This window comes from Manis javanica, chromosome 8 (genome assembly GCF_040802235.1).
Source record: "Manis javanica isolate MJ-LG chromosome 8, MJ_LKY, whole genome shotgun sequence".
Lineage (NCBI taxonomy): Eukaryota > Metazoa > Chordata > Mammalia > Pholidota > Manidae > Manis > Manis javanica.
Window position 1 is genome coordinate 24,657,073 of NC_133163.1, and position 21,653 is coordinate 24,678,725.

The following is a 21,653-nucleotide window of genomic DNA, read 5'->3' on the forward strand; positions in this document are numbered from 1 at the left end:
TAGGAGTACTTGTAGAATTGATCTATATTTGGTTGACATTAAAAGCTATATTATAGAAAAACTGGCTTTTTCTTCTTTACAGTAGTTAAATTTTAACTAAATAAATTTAGGAGACATAAAAATTGTTTGCAGTTATTTTCCCTCTCTTTAAAACAGGACTGCATCTTCTACACTCTATACCTCTGTTTCTCTTTTTCTTACTTCCAGCCTCTTTGAATCCAATTACAAGTCATTTTACCAGTAGTTCTTATATAATTTATATATACCTTTAACCTTAAAAATATAAAGCAGTATCTCTTTTCATTTTTTTTCTTGCATAAGCTGTTAAGAGGCTATAAAAAGTGGCTCTGAACATACAAAAAATGCTCAACCTAACTCGTAATGGAAATGAAAATCATATGGGTATTTTGATCTAAATGGGTATTTTGATATCTCATTATGTTGATAAGGGTGTTTAGAAACAAAAACTTTGATGCATTGCTGATGGGAATGTAATTTGATACAAATGTTATGGAGGGCAATTTATCAATATCTATCAGAATTACAGTATAGGCCTTCATTGATCCATTCCTTCCTGGAATTTATGCCATAGATTTATTCATATACCTGTTTAGTGATGAAGCATAAGGTTATTATAGCATTGTTTATGATGGTAAAAATATTAGAAAGGATGTGAGTGTCCATCAGTAGAAAACTGGTTAAATAAATTATGGAACATCCAATGAAATATTAATCAGCTGTAGAAGAGAATGAGGAAACTTTTCATATGTAGTTATGGAAAGGTCTTTGAAATAAGTAGAAAAAGCAAGGTTTATAGTAGTATGTCTAGTATGTTCATTATTTGTGTACACACACACCCACTTTTTAAGTATGCACAAAGTATCTCTGGAATACTACATAAAACCTAATAATGGTTGCCTTTGGAAGTGGGGACTGAGATGAGGGGTAGTTTTCACTGCCTATTTTTATTTGTTTGTTTGTTTATTTATTTAAGGTATTATTGATATACACTCTTATGAAGGTTTCACATGAAAAAACCATGTGGTTACTACATTACCCATACTATCAAATCCCTACCCATACCCCAATGCAGGCCCTGTCCATCAGTGTAGTAAGATGCCACAGATCCACTATGTGCCTTATCTGGGCTACACTGTTCTCCCCGTGATCCCCCACACCATGTGTACCAAACATAATACCCCTCAATCCCCTTCTCCCTCCCTCCCCACCCACCCTCCCCCAGCTCTCCCCTTTGGTAATCACTAGTTCCTTCTTGGAGTCTCTGAGTCTGCTGCTATTCTTTTCCTTCAGTTTTGCTTCGTTGTTATACTCCACAAATGAGGGAAATCATTTGGCACTTGTCTTTCTCTGCCTGGCTTATTTCACTGAGCATAATATCCTCCAGCTCCATCCATGTTGTTTCACTGCCTACTTTTATACTCTTGAGTTTTGAATAATGTGGATATAGTACCTATTCAGAAAAAATAGACACAAATGTGTCATGAGATTCTTCAGTATGTTTATAGAGCAATTTTATACATCTCTCTTGCCTTTTTACTCATCAGGCACAGACCTTTTCTAGGCCTTTTTCTTTTTGATGAATTTTTATGTAAATCTACCTATGGATTAATTTTATATAATTTAAAATATCTACTACTGTCTTGCATTTTTGTGCTAATTTCACTTCTGTCTAAAAATTCAACCTTATTGATCTAAGCAGCAGGATAAATCAAAGGGAGATATAACCACTGCTTAGATAAGCTGATACTACTAGCCAATGACAGAAAGAAGGTAGAATTTAAAATTTTCTATTTTGTTTCCATTTTATTCACTGAGGTATCTTCAAACTGAAAAAGTTAAGAGCAAATGTAGAGTAATGGCAGATTAGGTAATTGGGATCAGTTCTCCCAGTTGGAACAATTAGAAAATAATTGTCGACATATAAACATCTTGAAGATCCTGGAGAACAAGCCAGATAATGAAGAATTGTTAGGCTATGATCCATGTGAGGGCAGAAGTACAGAGATAGAGGTCCAAGGATGAGAGTTCATTTGGGGGCTCCTTTTTCCTCTGAGGGCATATTTTGAATTCCTGAATGGGGAGACTGTCAAAGCTGTGAAAGTGCCTCTTTGGATTAAAGTAATAGGAGTTACTGTTCAGGACCATTCAAGTAGGTAAAACTCTGATGAACCCCCTTTTCTCTGGGTTAGGACCATGAAAGGCCATGTTTTAGAAGTAAGGGTAAATTAAAAGTAGGTCATTGCAGGTACTGCAGCTCAGCTTCAGAAACATCTATGTTCGTGAAATTGGATTAATGTGATCCTGGGGTGCTATTGCCCCCAGGTATGTGGAAGAAGCAAAGGCAAATCTCTGAAGGATCATTGTAAGCTTCAAATTATTTCCACAAACAATTTTGCAAGAACAATTTTGGCACATATCAGAAAAGACCGGATGTGTGAGTATCATTGCTCACCAGACAATGTGAACAAAAACAAGAAACAATAGGAGGTAAAAATGGATCCAGAAGGTTACCAGATTTTGGAGTTAACCAGATACAGACTTAAGAATAATTACATTTTTATGTTCAAGCAGGTAAAAGATAAGTTTGAGAAACTTGGCAGGTAACTGAATTTATAAAAATAGAACCAAATAGAAATACTATAACTGAAAATTCAGATGAAAGTTAAGTACTTAATTAATAGGTTTAGCAACAAGTCACTACAACTGCAGAGAGAATAGTGAACTGGAAGAAAGGTCAGAAAAAAAATATCCAGAAGGAAATATGTGAGAATGCAACAATAGAAAATTCAGAAAAGAGGTAAGAGACATTAAAGATTTGGTGAGAGGGTCTAACATTTGTATAATTGGAGTCATCAGCTATGAGGAGAGCAAGAATTGATGGAAATAGTGTGAATTTTCCAAAACTAATGGAATATACCGATTCAAGAAGCCTTATATGCTTTAAGCAGAATAAATACAATGAAATCCATAGTAAGTACATACTAAGTTAAAACTTAAAAAACCAAAGCAGAGAAAAAAAAGTAGCCAGAGAAAAATTATTGTTTGCTTTCAAAGGAATAGTAATTAGACTTCCATCTCATTTCTGCATGGAGCAATAGAAGCTAGATTGTCTTTAAAATCCTGAAAGAGAATACCAATGCAAGATTTTTTTTTCCCAGTGAAAATAGTCTTCAAGAATGAGGGTGAAATAAAGATATCAAAACAAGATTTATCACCTCCAGATCTGCACTTAAGGAATAAATCCTTCAGGCAGAATCAAAATGATCTCAGATGAAAAGAAAATTACAATTTAATCTCCGTTATTAACAGATATAAAAGTCATCAACAAATATTAGCAGACTGAATCGAGCAATATATATGACTAAGTTGGGTTTTTCCAGGAAGACAAAGTCATTTAATATATATTAAAGTCAGTGTAAATCACCATTTTAATACACCAGAGGATTTAAAATTACCAATTTAATAGGTGCAAAAAAACTGGTAAAACTCAACCTCTCTTTATGATTCAAAACTCTTAGCAAAGTAGGAATAAAAGAAAACTTCCAAAGTTGTATAAAGCATATTTACAAAAAACCTGTAAACAACATTAAACTTAATGCTGAGATTTGAAAGTTTTCCTCTTGAAATTGGGAAAAAGACAACATGCTCTTCATCATTTTAGGATATTCTAGCTAGTTCTAGCTAGTACAGTCAGGCAAGAAAAATAAAATATGATTAGAAAAGAATCTTGATAAATCTTTTGTTTTCAGATGATGATTATATATGTGGAAAATTCAAAATAATCTACAGATAAATTATTAGAATTAATAATTTGTCCAGATTGCTGGGTACAGAGCCAGTATCTAAAATTCCATTGAATTTATATACCAGTAGTGAAGTTTAAAAAATAATATAAAACTACTGTTTACCATGAAGTAAAGAAAATTCAAATACCTAGAAATAAATATCACAGAAGATATGTAAAACCTTTATGCAGAAGGTTCTGATACATTATTGAGAGAAATTAATAAATGGAAAGATGTGTCATATTTTTAGAAGACTCAATATTGTGTAAGATAATCAATTTTCCCCACTTTATTTATAGATGAAATGCAATCCTGACAAAAATTCCATCAGGATTTTGGTGGGTTTTTTGGGTGGAATTTTACAAGCTGGTTCTAAAATATATATAGAAACAAAAGCCCACCTAAAGCAAACTCATAAGAACGAGTAAGAGTAGGGGCAATAAAGTGGAAAGATTTGTTCTCTCAGGTATCAAGACTTATTTTAAAGCTTTTACAAATGGTCCGATAGGCGCTAGGAATAGAATAAAAGCCTTGAAACAAAATCTTTGATTTGCAACAAAGATTGTACTGTAGAGCAGTGGGGAAAGAATGGTAAATGTTGGGTCAGTTGAATATCCTTAGAGAAAAGAGAGAAAGAAAAGAAAAGAAACTTGATTCTTCTCACGCCATATACACAAAAAAATAAACTCTAGTTGGATTGTAGATGAAAATGTGAAAGGCAATAAGAAAGGTCCTAAAAGATAATAGAATATTTTCTTGATCTCAGTGTAGGAGGGAAAGACATCTGAAACAGGACACACAATGACTAATAAAGAAAAAGACTGATGAGTTTTGACTACAGTAAAATTAACTTTGGCTTATCAAAGGACACCATTAAAAGAATAAAAAGGTAAACCATAAAGTGGAAGCAGGTATTTATAACATATAATTGATAAAACATTTGTATCCGGAATAAATTGTACAAGGACAATCCAGCTCTTGACTTCTGGCCTGAAGGAGGCCAAGGTGCAACTTTCTTCAATCATCCCTAACGTGGGTTCATCTGACACCAACTGCCTCCACCATGCTGCCTAAATTTGATCCCAGGGAAATCAAACTCATACCTGAGGTGCTGTGACATGGAAGTCAGTGCCATGTTTACCCTGGCCCCCAAGATTGGCTCCCTGGGTCTGTCTCCAAAAAGATTGATTATATCGTCAAGGCAACTGGTGATTTAGAAGGGTGTGAAGATTAGGAAAACTGACCAGAACAGACAAGCGTATATCGAGGCTGTGCCTTCTGCCTCTGCTTAGAAAGTAATTTGCATATAGTAAGTGATCACTGAGTCTTGTCCATAATAATAAAGATGATCAGAATGAAAATAGGGTAACTAACTACTTTAAGTTCAGATTTCTGGACCCAGGCAAATTTCACCCAGCTATTTTAGTCAGTGTTCTTGTTTATAGGTAATAGAAACCAATTCTAGCTGCCTTAAGCACAAAGGATTATTGAATCCAGGAGGCTCACCACATTGTTAGAAAGCTGAAGAATAGACTCTAGAGGCTAAGCAGCAAAAGCAGTTTGGCCAGGGCTCTTTGGCTGTCACTCAGTGAATTCTGTCTCCTCTGTGCGCCAACCCTATTCCAAATTCTTGGTGGGAGTATTTTAAGTCATGTGCCTGTTCCCTAACTAGGTGGGGCTGGAAAAAGATCTTCCAGTCTGGCTTACATTGTGTACTATTTACAATGTCCACCGTTCCAATCCCCACCCCCACTTTCCCCTCCCTACTTCCCACCCTCCACCACCCACCCCTACCCCAAGGTTGAGTATTTGAAAGCCACAAGGTTGACAGATGACTATGCATCTAGGGTCCTGAAAGAACCTGGCAAATGTAATTGTGTGCCATCTTTGAGGAATGTCAGGGACTAGAAATGAGCTGATGTACCAATTATCCTAAGGGGGAAGAGAGAATCCAGAATCTGTAGACCATTAGACTTGATACAACTTCTCAGCAAAGTTCTAGAATATGTCTATTATTTTCTAATTGAGTTCTGTCTGTTTCAACTATCATGATTAGGTCCTTATTGCCTCCCAATGTGGACTTCTGCAAAGGCCTCCTGTCTGATCTGGTAATATCCATTCTACCAACAGCTGCCATAGAATTCTACCAAAAAATACAAATGTGACCATGTAGTTTCCTAGGTTAACATTCTTCATCATCTGTGGAATAAAAGCCTCTCACAGTTTTCTCTGTTATCTTCAAGAGGGCCAGAACTGTATCTCCTTTTTAGTGCACTATCTCCAGTACATAGCATGAGGCCAGGCACTTGTTAGGAATTCAATAAACAGAGTTAAATTGGTGGGACCTGGGTCTCTGGACTCATCTCTGTGTACTCTTCTATACACATGAACTGGCATGGTGTTCTGTTTGTTATACTGATGTTTATTCTTCTTAAAATTTCTGTGTAATTTTAAATACATCCTTAACATTTTCTTGCACACATACAATATTGTTAATTAAAGGGGCAATATTGTACAGTAGATCTCTAGAGCTTATTCAGTTTACATAATTGAGACTTTATGCCCATTGATTAGCAACTCTCCATTCCCCCTTCTCCCAGCCCCTGGCAACCACCATTCTACTCTCTTGATTCTATAAGTCTGATTATTTTAGATATCTCATGTAAATGGAATCATGCAATATTTATCCTTCTGTGGCTGGCTTATTTCACTTAGCATAATGTTTTAAGGTTCATCCATGTTGCATGTTGTGGAATTTCCTTTTTTAGGCATATAATATCCTATTGTATGTATATGTCACATTTTCTTTATCCATTCATCTTTCAGTGGATATTTAAATTGTTTCCACATCTTGTCTTTTGTGACTAGTGCTGCAGTGAACATTGGAGTGCTATTATCTCTTCAAGATCCTAATATCAATTCTTTGGGATAAATACCTGGAAGTGAGATTGGTAGAGCATATGATAGTTCTAATTTTAATTTTTTTGAGGCATCCCATACTGTTTTACATACTGGTGGCACTATTTTAAATTCCCACCTACAGCATACACCAACAGTATACAAGGGTTCCAATTCCACACATCCTCTCCAATACTTGTCTTTTGTGCTTTTTATAATAGCCTTCCTAACAGATGTGAGGTGATATCTCATTGTGGTTTGGATTTGCATTTCCTGATGATTAGTTAAGCATCTTTTCATATACTTGTTGGCCATCTGTATGTCGTCTTTGGAGAAATGTCCATTCAAGTCTTTAGCTCAATTTTTAATTGAGTTATTTTTCTATTGAGTTGTAGGAGTTCCTTATATATTTTGGAAATTAACTCCTTATTTGATACATGGTTGACAAATATTTTCTCTCATTCCATATGTTGTCTTTTTATTCTGTTGATTGTTTCCTTTGCTATGCAGAAGCTTTTTGGTTTGATGTAGTTCCACCTGCCTGTTTTTGCTTTTGTTACCTCTGCTTTTGGTGTCATATTCATAAAATCATCACTTAGACCAATGTCATGAAGATTTTCTCCCAGTTTTCTTCTAGAAGTTTTATAGTTTCAGGCCTTATGTTTAAGTTTTTAATCCAATTTGAGCTGATTTTTGTATGGTGTGAGATAAGGGTCCAATTTCATTCTTTTGAATGTGGTTATCCAGTTTTCCCACCACCATTTGTTGAAGAGACTATCTTTGACCTATTCTGTGTTCTTGGCACCTTTGTTGAAGATCAGTTGACCATATATATGTGAATTGATTTATGGGCTCTTACTCAGGTTCGTTGGTCCATATGTCTGTCTTTATGACAGTATCATACTGTTTTAATTACTGTATCTTTGTAATATATTTTGAAACCAGAAAGTATGGCATCTTCAATTTTGTTCTTTCTTACGACTGTTTGGCTTTTTGGGATCTTTTGCAGCCTTATGAGTTTTAATACTTTTTTTGTATTTTTGTAAAAAGTGCCATTGCAATTTTGATAGTGATTGCATTGAATCTGTAGGTTGCTTTGGGTGATATGGGCATTATAACAGTGTTAAGTTCCACAATAGCGAAGATATGAAAGCAACCTAAGTGTCCATCAGTAGATGAATGGATAAAGAAGATGTGGTACATATATACAATGGAATACTATTCAGCCATAAGAAAGAAACAAATCCTACCATTTGCAACAACATGGATGGAGCTGGAGGACATGCTCAGTGAAATAAGCCAGGTGGAGAAAGACAGGTGCCAAATGATTTCCCTCATTTGTGGAGTATAACAAGGAAGCAAAACTGAAGGAACAAAACAGCAGCAGACTCACAGACTCCAAGAAGGAACTAGTGGTTACCAAAGGGGAGGGGTGTGGGAGGGCGGGTGGAGAGGGGGTATCATGTTTAGTACACATGGTGTGGGGGTTCACTGGGAGAACAGTGTAGCACAGAGAAGGCACATAGTGGATCTGTGGCATCTTGCTGCACTGATGGACAGTGACTGCATTGGGGTATGGGTGGGGACTTGATAATGTGGATAAATGTAGTAACCACATGGTTTTTTCATGTGAAACCTTCGTAAGAGTGTATATCAATAATACCTTAATAAAAAATCCCCCCCAAAAATAACTGTGTTAAGTTCCAGTCTGTGAACTTAGATTCATTTATTCAGATGTCTTTCCACTTGTTTGTGTCTTCATTAATGTTCTGTAGTTTTCATTGTGGTGGTTTTTGTCTCCTTGCGCTTGCTCATTCAGTCCCTTTTGCCTTCAGTGCCCTTGTCCACTTGACTTGGCCTTATCCTACTCATTCTTTAAGACAGCTTAATTGTCATCTCTTTCAGGAAACCTCTTTGACACCTTTCTTACCTGAATTAGTTACATACTTACTGTGTTTCTGTGATACTGTGATAACTAGTGCATAACTCTAATTCTGTTCTAAATAACACCATGTTTATATTACAGTTGTCTATTTATGAGTTTCTTTCCTCAGTAGACTGAGCTCTTTGAGGACACAAATCATGTCTAATTTAACTTATTTTTCCCAATATGGAATATACTGCTTGGCACATAGCAGAGTATCAGTAAAGTTTTGTTTAATGAAATAGGCAAAAATTCTTAACTCACAATACCTTTTTGATGTGGTTGCTATGTATATTTTGATTTTTGGCAGAATGTTTAGTGAAGTGATATCTGAAGGGTAAATTCAGTGGGCTACTTTAAATAGATAAATGCCATTGTTGAATGAAGAAGGTAGATTAAACAGTTTGTATAGTATTACCTCATGTTTTTAACCAGAAGCAAACAAAACAACCAAGCTTATATGCATAAAAGAATTTGTTTTGACATGAATTATCAAAGGATTACAAATTAATACAGTAATGTCTCATGCTGTTTTATTTATCAGATGGGCAGAGATTATAAATTATAGTGTTAGTGAGTATGTGGGGAAATGGTCACATTGCTAATAGAAGTTAAATTTGGAGAGAAATTGGGCAATGTGTATATATATAAAAGTCTTAATGTGTAGACATGGCCTTTCAATTCTGAGGATTTGTCTTAAGGAAATAAAAGTAAAGAGAGGTTATTGTTTGAAAAGAAAGCTTGAATGCATTAAAAAATAAGAGTGTACATTAATACCATTCCTCATGTTCTGTTTAGAATTTGACAACATAATCTGTTGTGGAAGCTGTCCCCACAGGGGCACTCATATGTGGCTGATGGGAATATAAAATGATACAATCTCTATGGAGAGGAATTTAGTCTAGAAATTCTGCTGCTAGGAATTTATCCCAAAGACATGGGCAAAATATGAACTATGCACAAGGAATTGTAGTTCAATGTGTAATAGTAATAGACTGGAAATAACCCAAATGACCACTGTAGGGACATCAATATGGTGTGCTTCCACACAACCAGGAATGCTGGTGTGAGAAAGAAAGAATAAGATCTGTGTAATCTTTTATGGAGGGATCTCAAGACTATATGTGAAATAATAAAAACAAGGTGCAGAAGAATGTGTATATGTTTTTCCTAAGGAAAGGTAAAATATGAGTATATGCATATATGTTTCCTTATATTACAAAAAGAAGTAATGGAAAATTAAATTTAAAAACAAATAAAAATAGTCATCTACAATAAAAGTTAGGCTTCTCTGATTTAAAAAAATTTTCTTTGGAAACATGAAAACGTTTTACATCAGTGTAAATAAAGAATAAATCCAAAGGAATTTCTAAAAATTAAAATAAAATGAAAAAAATGAGCTTTGTGGCATAATTAGAAGTTAGTGGCAAGACCACACATAGAATTATTATTTCAAGTGACTTTAAAACAGTAAAATTTGACAGAACATGTCCATTGGGATATATCATAGGTCTAAAAAGAACTGCAATGAATTTAAACCTCTGATTAAATAACCATACTTTTAGTAATAATATTATTATTCTAATGATTATATTGTAGAATCAAACAAATATATATTTATGTGAGTATTTTCTGTAAAAGAGACCAAGAAATACAGATATAAAATAAAAACTAGGTAAATATCCTGTACTCTGAACTGGAAGTATTTGGGTGAATTCATGATGTGTGTATGTGTGTGTGTGTATGATATTTTACCTAGATTGTGGTCTCTAAATAACTTCTCTGATGAAAAAGGACCAGAACTCCTTAGGAAAATGGCAGATTCCAGGTCTGAGGTAGGGCATTTATAAATGAATTTAGCCAGACAACATGATATTATACATAGAAAACTCTAAAGACTCCACCAAAAAACTGTTAGAACTAATAACTGAGTTCAGCAAAGTTGCAGGATACAAAATTAATACACAGAAATGTTGCATTCCTATATACTAACAATGAATTAGCAGAAAGAGAAATCAGGAAAACAACTCCATTTGCAATTGCATCAAAAAGTATAAAATACCTAGGAGTAAACCTAACTAAGGAGGTTAGGTGAAAGACCTATACTCTGAAAACTTGAGACATCCATGGGAGAAATTAAAGAAGACACTAATAAATGGAAATTTATCCTGTGCTTATGGATAGGAAGAATTAATATTGTCAAAATGGCCATCCTGCCTAAAGCAATCTACAGATTCAACACAATCCCTATCAAAATACCAACAGCAATTTTCAATGAACTAGAACAAATAGTTCTAAAATTCATATGGAATCACAAAAGATCCCGAATAGCCAAAGTAATCCTGAGAAGAAAGAAAAAACTTGGGGGGGATTACACTCCCTGACTTCAAGCTCTACTACAAAGCCACAGTAATCAAAACGATTTGGTACTGGCACAAGAACAGACCCATAGATCAATAGAATAGACTAGAGAGCCCAGATATAAACCCACACATACATGGCCAATTAATATATGATAAAGGAGCCCTGGATATACAATGGGGAAAAAAAGACAGCTTCTTCAACAAATGGTGTTGGCAAAAATGGACAGTTACATGTAAGAGAATGAAACTGGATCATTGTCTAACCCCCTACACAAAAGTAAACTCAAAATGGATAAAAGAGCTGAATGTAAGGCATGAAACCATAAAACTCTTAGAATAAAATGTAGGCAAAAATGTCTTGAATATAAACATGAGCAGCTTTTTCCTGAAAACATCTCTTTGGGCAAGGGAAACAAAAAATGAACAAATGTGACTACATCAAACTAAAAAGATTCTGTACAGCAAAGGACACAATCAGCAGAATAAAAAGGCATCACAATATATGGGAGAATATATTCATAAATGACTTATCTGATAATGGGTTGACATCCAAAATATATAAAGAACTCACAAGCCATAACACCCAAAAAGCAAATAACCTGATTAAAAAATAGGTGGAGGATCTGAACAGACACTTCTCCAAAGAAGAAATTCGGATGGCCAATACGCACATGAACAGATGTTCCACATCACTAATTATCAGAGAAATGCAAATTAAAACCACAATGAGATATCACTTTACAGTAGTTAGGATGGCCAACATCTAACAGACAAGAAACAACAAATGCTGGCAAGGATGCAGAGAAAGGGGAAGCCCCCTACACTGTTGGTAAATTAGTTCAACAATTATGGAAAGCAATATGGAGTTTCCTCAAAAAACTAAAAATAGAAATATCATTTGACCCAGGAATTCCACTCCTAGGAATTTACTGAAAGAAAACAAGATCCCTGATCCAAAACGACATATGGATTCTTATGTTCATCGCAGCACCATTTACAATAGCCAAGATATGGAAGCAATGTAAGTGTCCATCAACAGATGAATGTATAAAGAAGATGTGGTACATATGCACAATGGAATATTAATCAGCCATAAAAAGAAAAGGACTCCTGCCATTTGCAACAACATGGATGGAGCTCGAGGGTATTATGCTCAGTGAAATAAGCCAGGCAGAGAAAGACAAGTACCAAATGATTTCCCTCATTTGTGGAGTATAGCAACAAAGTAAAACTGAAGGAACAAAAAAGCAGCAGACTCACAGACTCCAAGAAGGTTACCAAAGGCGAGGGGTTGGGGAGGGTGGGTAGGGAGGAAGGGAGAAGGGGATTAAGGGGCCTTATAATTAGCACACATAATATAGGTAGGTCACGGGGAAGGCAATATAGCACAGAGAAGACAAGTAATGACTATAGTGTCTTACTATGCTGATGGACAGCGATTGCAATGGGGTGGGGGGGTCTTGATAGTATGTGTGAATGTTGAAACCACAATGTTCATGTGAAACCATAATAAGATTGTATATCAATGAAACTTTAATTAAAAAAAGGATGAACTTGGCACTTGTGCTGTAGACAAGACTATTGGGGTCATGTTCAAAGGACACAGGAACCACCTATAATGAGCACCCATTGCCCATATCTAGGAAAAGAAACACATAAAATATGTTAAAATCTATGTGTTTCTAATAATACTTCAAAAAACAAATCATTATATGGGGATTGCTGTGACTCTACCTCAGTATTCTCACTCTTGGGGAAGACTTAAACCTTTATCCTACCTCTCTTTTATGACTAATACTGTGGAATAACCAAATAGTTGATGAGGGGAAGTTATTTTTTTTTTTCATAGAAATTTTTTATAGAAAAATTCTAACTAATGTTGAAAATTATTTTCTAGTCTCTATTGAAATGATGGATTGATTTTAGATAATGATTTGAATGGCTGCTAAAGCCATTAGTTGATAGGCTGAAAACATGAATGCAATCATCCATCTTTACATCTTTGAAGTTGTGACAGGCACACGTTATGGGCTACCTGGTATGATGCAATGGGAGTTTCATGTACCATGTCTGAAGTATTATTTCAAGATCAAAACTGAGCCTGAATCTAGCCAAGCCTCTAGGTTGACACTGTCCTCTAGAATTTTCTGTGATGGTGAAAATGTTTCTGTGCTGTCCACACAGCAACTTGTGGCTGTTGAGTACTTGGACATGGCTAGTGAGACCATGGACTGAATTTTAAATGTTACTTAATTTAGTCAATTTAAATTTAGCCTATGTGCTAGTGGCTACTGTATTAGCACAGCTCTAGATCTATGACCAATTTACAGGTAATACAGTGGTTAGAAGAATCACAGGACCATCAAAGTGCAATCAGCCAAATTCAGAATGTGCAAAAATCAGCAGGTCTCATGACCTTTTTATTCTTATTCCAACAAATATTGTATGAAAAAAATGGGGCAAAGGTTTATATGGCTTAAGAGACCTCAAATACATATCAGCTTAATTTAGTATGTGAACCTTCCTTATTTGGATCTTGATTCAAGCAAATCTCCTATTTAAAAAAAATTGGTGAGATACTTAAGAAATTTGAACATGGATTAGGCTTTGAATAATATTAAGAAATTGCCAGTTTTCAGGAGTGAAAATGATATTATACATATTTTCAAAGTCTTTTTCTTTAGAGATGTATTCTAGATGGTTATAATGATGTCTGGACTTTGCATTAAATAGTCCACTGTGTGTGGTGGTGGGGGCAGGGAGGTAGGGGATAAATGAAACAGGATGTTAAAAGGTGTTGAGAAGATAGGTAATGGGTACAGGAATCTTACATTATTTTCTAATTTTGTGTATATTTAAATTTTTCTGAAAGGAAGTTTTTAACAGTAATTAATATGATTAAAATGTATAAAGAATAATGAGGGAATTATTTATTCAAAATTCAGAAGAGGGGAGATGATTGGGAAGGGACATTAGGCAAGACTTCCTAAGTACTACTAATAAACCTAGTAAGTGAGTAAGGAGGTATTGGTACCACTGTTAACATTTTTAGTTATATGTCTGCTTTTCATGCAGTCTTTTGTATGTCTGGCATATTTTACAATAAAAAGTGAAAAGAAAGCTTATTGTTAGGACATAAAGGAATCTCACAGAACCCAGTTGCAGGAAGCACAGTTGGACACTTTGGGAATTGGAAAGTGGCCAGGTAGCCTCTCTGTCTCTTTTCCTCCTGAACCCCCCCATCCCATGTTTCATCTCTTGCTCAAGTGCATTATTTTTCTGTCTCTGTCAGTTGTCTTTTCTGCTTAATTATCTGCATTTACCAAGCTTGTGACGTCTCCACAGTGGCAGGACTGATCAGCCTCTGACCTGACTGAGGCTCTTCACAGTCTGTTTTGGTCTATGGTACAAGATTTTTGGCAAGAGAATTGGACTGACTTTTGGGCAGACGTTCACCCTGGACTGATGAGCTGTAGCTAGCAGAGTACACCTTGCTCACAGGGACTGCCCCTTTAAGCCTGTGGGCAGGGGAAGTTCTTAAAAGGTGGTAGACATCTGTAATAATAACATTATCTATAACAGTAAAAGGTTTGAAACAATCTCTAACAATAGAGATGAGTATTGGTTAGAGAAATTATGGTTTCTTTATAGCCTATGGAGTGGTATGCAACCATTTAAAATTATGATATAGTCCCATTTTTATTGATCCTGAAAGATGTTCATGAATAATGTTCAACAACATTTGGTCTGTGCCCTTCCAGAAATACATATATATATATATTTGTACTGAGCCCTAGAATGAGTGGAAACTATGAAACATTAGTGGAAGCTCTGTTTTGGAGAACCCTAAGCTACTGGGTGTTATACCTCAACCGATTAGCTCATGGCACAATATTGTCCAGTAGAACCTGTGGTCCCCATGCCCCACACAAGATTGGTGACTGGGGATAGGGGGTAAATATATAAATACATAGGTGTATATACATGCATATCTATGTATATATACATCCATACTGATATGGATGTATATGTATAAATGTATTTATAAATATATAAATATATTTCTGAAAGGATATGCACAAAATGTTAACAGTGGTTATCTTTGGCTAGTGGAATGTGGTTGGTTTTGTTTTTGGGTTTTTTGGCTCTTGTTTTTTGCCTATCTGTTTTTCTTGTTTTTTCTACACTGAGTAATGGATTTGCATATTAAAGTCTGGAAGGGTAAAGTGTTTTCTTTTCTGTATTTAATTTGTTATATAGTGAGCAAAACATGTATTAGTATAATTTCAAAAAGTTAATTTGAAATAAAGAATATGGATGTATAAGGCCTTGCATTTAAATTTAAAAATCAATTATTTTCCAAAAATCTGTTTAAAAAATAGAGCATAGAAGAGACTGGGCTTGGAATAAGTTTATTTTTACAAGCTCTGGAGATCTTGATTGACTTATTTAGGCTGACAGGCTAAGTTTGCAGTTAAAAAAAATCTAGTGCCCAGTTAGGGTATTATGTCAAGAAATAATGTCCTTATTAAAAGATTATTGTTTCACGTGTTCTGTGTGGATTAGGACACATCCAGAAAAGTTGTCCATTTTAGCTCTTTGCTTTAAATAGAATAAAGAGGAACAACAAAATAAGGCCAGCGTGGTCAGAGGTCATCTAAGGGATGATTGAGAGAACTGGAGATCGTCAGCCTGGAAAGAACGTGCAGGAAATGTGATAGCGGGCTGTACATATTTGAAAGGATATTGTGGAGAGGAGTGATCAAAGGGAAGAATTTATTAGGAAGCAGATTTTCCTTATGTCAGCATAGGGAAGATCTTTGTATTCTCATTATTTCTCGGTGAAAAGGACCTCTTCACAGAATAGCAGAGGCTGGGGAACCTTCGGTGATTGTCTTAGACTCAGTGCCTTTGTTGAGAGGTGTAAAGAAAACCAACGTCCTCCTCTTGTGTTTCTCCTTTACTCTCACACAACTTCTCACACTACACTCACACCACTTCTGACACCAGATGGTGTGGTGTTTTTCCCCATACCAAGAAGTTCTCCAACACCAGCTGGGTGGGGTGTCTTAGAATTTAACTTAATTTTGACACTAACTCCCCGGAGATGGCGTCAGATCCCATGAGACCGGCCCCCAACTTCAGATCCCAATTGCAAGTAGCAGGCTACTTGCAACTTCTGTCCCACTTGGATACAAATTGGAGGTTCCCATGGCCTCCTTCCCCTTGGATTTGATGATTTGCTAGAACAGCTCAAGAGAACTCAAGGAAACACCTACTTAACGTTTACCAGTTTATTAAAGGATATGAAAAAGGATACAGATGGGTAGTTAAAGGAAGAGATATAGAGGGTAAGGTCTGGGAGAGTCCTGAGTGCAAGAGTTTCTGTCCCTGTGGGGTTGCGGTGTATCACCCTCCCAGTATATGGATGTGTTCACCATCTGCAAGCTCTCTGAGCCCCATACTTTTGGGATTTTGTGGAGACTTCATCACATAGGCATGATGGATCATTAACTCCATTTCCAGCCCCTCTCCCTTCTCTGGAGAATGGGGGTAGGGAATAGGGCTGAGAATTTCAAGCTTCTAATTATGGCTAGGTCTTTCTGGTGAGGAACCTCCACCGAGGAGCCCACCCAGAGTCACCTCACTGGTACAAAAGACACTGATACCACCCAGGAAATAACAAGGGATTTAGGAACTCTATCAGGAGCCAAGGTCAAAGACCAAATTGAGCAAACGACGGTCCTAGTGCTCTTATCACATAGGAAACTGTAATGGTTATAGGAGTTCTATGCCAGGAACTGGGGGCAACAACTAATATATATATATTTTTAATTATCTTACAAGAGAAAAATTGGGTGGCATAAGCTTTGAGATCTTCCTAACCATGTGAGTAGACAAAGAGAAACATAGATCTTATACACATACAAAAAAATGAGACTAAAGTTGGATCACAAACATTTGCCTGTCATTTGCATTTTTATATTGCTACCAAACTGAAATTTTCAGTGGTGGAGGTTTATTTCATGAAGTTGTATTTTGTATTGAGACATACGTGAACTTTGGGCTTTAGTTTCTTGTTGTCTTACCTAGACGAGGTTAAACCACGGGTTTTCTGAATACACTGAACCACAGGCTTTTCTGACTGCTCAAGGAAAGGCTAAATGAATAAGCCATAAAATTTAGTAGTACCTAGTGGATAAGAGCATGACCTCCTGGGTTTGAGTCCTGTCTCTATGCCTTAGTTTCCTTACCTGCAAAATGGCAGTGATAATGCCAGCCATTGGCTTGTTGTGGCCTTGGGAACATATCCTTCATTATGCATGTCACCAGTGTACTACTTGATGGCAGTAACAGTTACTCAATAAGTGATTGGTGAGTGAATGAATGAAATTGCAAAAATCGTTTACCTGACCTGGATATAGTCATGAGAGCTTACTGAATATAGATGTGGCACTCTGTACTTTGGCACTGAATTCCAGTTCATTTCATCCTACCTCCCGCTCTGCCCTCGATGTTCTGCCTAATTTAACCATTTGCTTTCTGAGAAATGTAATTCTTGGATTAGGATTAATTCTGTGGGGATTTGTTTTTTGGAAAATGGCTTATTTATTTATGAGTGGGTTATGATAATTTGAGAATACTTGCAAGTGATGACTTAAATAATTTATGTACTGGGCCTCCCAGAGTATAAAGTTTATGCCCAGAATATTTTTAGAAAAAGAAAATTGGTTGAAACTGCTAGAATGTTTTTTAAGACACAAGATAATTATGATTGTGTTCTCTCTTTGATACTGAATTTTTCTTTCCATGATTTTGTAGAGAATGAAGATCTAGAAAACACCAGCGTCACCTCTCTAGTGGCTTCTGTTTCTGATCCAGAACCACATTCCTCTCCCTACAGGTAGGGATAGCAACTGTTTTTGATAAAATGCTTCTAGAGGTTTTCTCTTCTGGGGTAAGGAACTGATGAAAGAGGTGAACAGCGATTCCAGAGGGGAAGACAAGTTGAAGTGAAGGATGTGGATGGTTTTTCATTAATCAAACCTTAAATGTGTTTAGGGGCAATGTCAGATTATTTCAGGTTGTAAAGTTTTCTTTTACTCTTAGAGAATAAAACTAACAGTATAGTGTCTTCATTTATCTTCTCGTGAAGACCAGGTTCAAATGTTAAAACAGAGTGGATTCTAGGCGGACTTTCAAGAGAATGTGTGTCTCGTTTTTATCCATAAAAAGCACATGCATTCACACTATTGGAAGCAGTTTTTTATTATGTAATTTTCAGATTAAACCATTATGATGACCTTCAGGTTATTATTCTTAATTTACCTCTCCACCCTTCTCATCCACCTACCATCACTGGCATCAGAGTATAGAGCAGAAATTAAAAAGTTGTACTGGGCCCTGGAATAAGTGGAAACCACAAAAATTAATGGAATAATCAATGAAAAACTATATTTTGGAGACTATTGAGCTAGGAGATATTATAGTCAAACTGATCAGTTCATGGTACACTATTATCCAGTAGAACTTGTGGTCTCCATGTCCCACACAAGATTGATGGCTGGGGGTAGGAGGGCATGTCAAGATATTTTAAAAATCTATTATTTCCTGAGTAGCATTCTTTCTTCTTACCTTTATGAAGAAAGTATATGAAATAAAACTTTTTCCTCCCTGAATTCATATGGTGGAAGATAATCATTAATATAATTATAATATAGTTGGTGATATAATAGCCACACTTTACTGAATGTTTCTCTGTAATAATAATATTATCAAGTATTTCCATTTGCTCAGTACTATACAAGGTGTTAAAATGTATTGTCTCATTGAATCCTCATAACTACCCTAATAAAGTATTTTTTTTAAGATGAGAAAAATGAAACAGTGATGATATGCCCAAGTACATACAGCTTTAGGTTTGTTCCACTCTAGAGCTTATTCTTATAATAGCAATAGAAGGGTTTTGAGTTCTGTGCTTGGAGCTGCTAGGTTACTGTATATAATAACCATCCTTTTAGAAGACACAGCCTCCTCAAGGTATTGATTATTTGGGACAATTCATGTTCTCATCAAATCCCCCAAGGAGAACTCTTTTCTGTCTTCCTGGCACCATCATTTTTTGCACATGTTGATTTGAAGGATCTTTGGGGGATATAGCTTTTGACATAGAACTGATTTTTCCTAAGAGTAAATAAATGTTTTAAGTGAAGAATACAGAACATTCTTAGGAAATAAGAGATTTAATTATACACACACACACACACATATATACATATACACAACTTTTTAATTAACATATCATTGATATACAATCTTATTATGGTTTCACATGAACAACATTGTAGTTTCAACATTCACCCATATTATCAAGTCCTCACCCCTCCCATTGCAGTCACTGTCTATCAGCATAGTAAGATGCTATAGAGTCATTACTTGTCTTCTCTGTGCTATATTGCCTTCCCCGTGACCTACCTATATTGTGTGTGCTAATTATAAGGCCCCTTAATCCCCTTCTCCCTTCCTCCCTACCAACCCTCCCCAACCCCTCGCCTTTGGTAACCACTAGTCCCTTCTTGGAGTCTGTGAGTCTGCTGCTCTTTTGTTCCTTCAGTTTTGCTTTGTTGCTATACTCCACAAATGAGGGAAATCATTTGGTACTTGTCTTTCTCTGCCTGGCTTATTTCACCGAGCGTAATAACCTCTAGCTCCATCCATGTTGTTGCAAATGGTAGGATTTCTTTTCTTTTTATGGCTGAATAATATAATTGTGCATATGTACCACATCTTCTTTTTCCATTCATCCGTTGATGGACACTTATGTTGCTTCCATATCTTGGCTATTGTAAATAGTGCTGCGATAAACATAGGAATTCATATGTCTTTTTGGATCAGGGATCTTGTTTTCATTCAGTAAATTCCTAGGAGTGGAATTCCTGGGTCAAATGGTATTTCTATTTTTAGTTTTCTGAGGAAACTCCATATTGCTTTCCACAATGGTTGAACTAATTTACCAACAATGTAGGGGGCTTCCCCTTTCTCTGCATCCTTGCCAGCATTTGTTGTTTCTTGTCTGTTAGATGTTGGCCATCCTAACTGGTGTGAGGTGATATCTCATAGTGGTTTTAATTTGCATTTCCCTAATGATTAGCAATGTGGAACATCTTTTCATGTGCCTGTTGGGAAATAAGAGATTTAATTTTAAAGTTTTCTTTCTGAAATCTAGTGTGTGAAGAAAAAAATCCAGAGAGCATGGTACTTGAAGTTTAGTGTTTGTGTTTTATATATATTGGAAATAGAAATTGCACAACTCTTTATATCTTTTCTAGTGAGGCTGAACAGCTGGCCAGGCTCTCCCTTCCCTTTGGGATGGCCTCCCTGCCCCAAGTCAGCACGAACCAGAAATCTTTCTATGTGATTTTTTTCCTTTATGTGATTTACCTTCAGCACCAAGGGATTTGCAATTTATCTTTCCCAGAATATCCTCCACTAATTATTCAGAGTGTAAAATGCTAATGTGAATATTACATTTATGTGGCTGTTGCATGTCCTGTTTAAATGTTATTTTTTTAAATAAGCAGAACCATATCTGTGCAAAGTAGTGTGTATGAAGGCAAGAAGAGACTAAATTTTAGATGCCATATATAGTGAGGTCAGACTAGTGATCAGATTAAATGTTGTATTCCAAATATTTATATTCACATTCCAAATATTCCTCTTTTGTTCCCAAACAAAAAGAAACTTACTCATTTATTCATTCAACAGATATTCGTTGAGAGCCTGCTAGGTGCCTGGCAGTGTTCTAGGCACTAGAGATACCACAAATGAACAAACAATTCAAGTCCCTGATTTCTGGGAGCTTCTATTCTAGTAGGGGAGGCAGACAGAAAATACATACACATCCTATTTCATAGACTCTTAAGTTGCCGTCAACTGCAAGGTGTACTGTTATTTTATGTATCACCAAGAAAGGAAAAAATACCTAAGATAGAGTCTAATAAGAGTCCCCCACATGGAGCTGGGACACCAAAAGCCTGCACCTTCAATAAAAACACAAACAAGGAAAAAAGATCCCTCCATACAGAAGAGGACTGCAAGGAAACCTGAATGTCCCAACCTTGGAACTGTATAACGGAAGAAAAAAATACCCCCCTGAGAATATGAACCATACATCTGTAGTCATCAGTTTGTTGTCTAAATTCGCTCTGCCACTGTGGTCTAAACAAAACCCTCACATAGAACTTAATCTCAAGTCGTCTCAGTTGATAGTACTCCACAGTACTGGCAGGAGCAAGTGATATCTCCTGTGGGAGGACTCAGTGTCAGTCCAGGCCTGCAGCAGTTTTAAGACACCTCGTATTGTAGGACATCCCTATTTCAGTTGTATTTAAATCTGAAAACAAATATGCATCTTGCAATCAACAAAATATGGTATATAATATGTCAGGCAGGAATAAGTGCAGGGAAGAACAGTGAAGCGGGGTAGGGTGTAAAGAGTGGTGGGGCCAGGCAGGAGAGGGCCATTTACTCGAGGACATCTGGAAACCCTCCCCGGAAGTGATGGCTGAGGAAAAGCTTGAAGGAAGGAAGCCCGAGTGTAACTAGTGGAAGAGTACGTATGCTAGGCCGCAGCAGCAGGTGTAGTATCTTGGAGGCGCTGCA

The 21,653-nt window shown here is 36.2% G+C and overlaps 1 protein-coding gene across 6 annotated transcripts in view; it reads left to right on the forward strand.

The window, feature by feature from the left end:
- TMED8 (transmembrane p24 trafficking protein family member 8) overlaps nucleotides 1-21,653 on the forward strand; it is a 38,993-nt gene that overhangs the window by 4,647 nt on the left and 12,693 nt on the right. For all 6 annotated transcript variants that reach the window (XM_037020725.2, XM_017651548.3, XM_017651549.3 and 3 more), the window contains one exon: nucleotides 17,814-17,895. In XM_037020725.2, coding sequence (XP_036876620.2) covers nucleotides 17,814-17,895 — 82 coding nt within the window. The remainder of the gene's footprint in view (nucleotides 1-17,813; nucleotides 17,896-21,653) is intronic.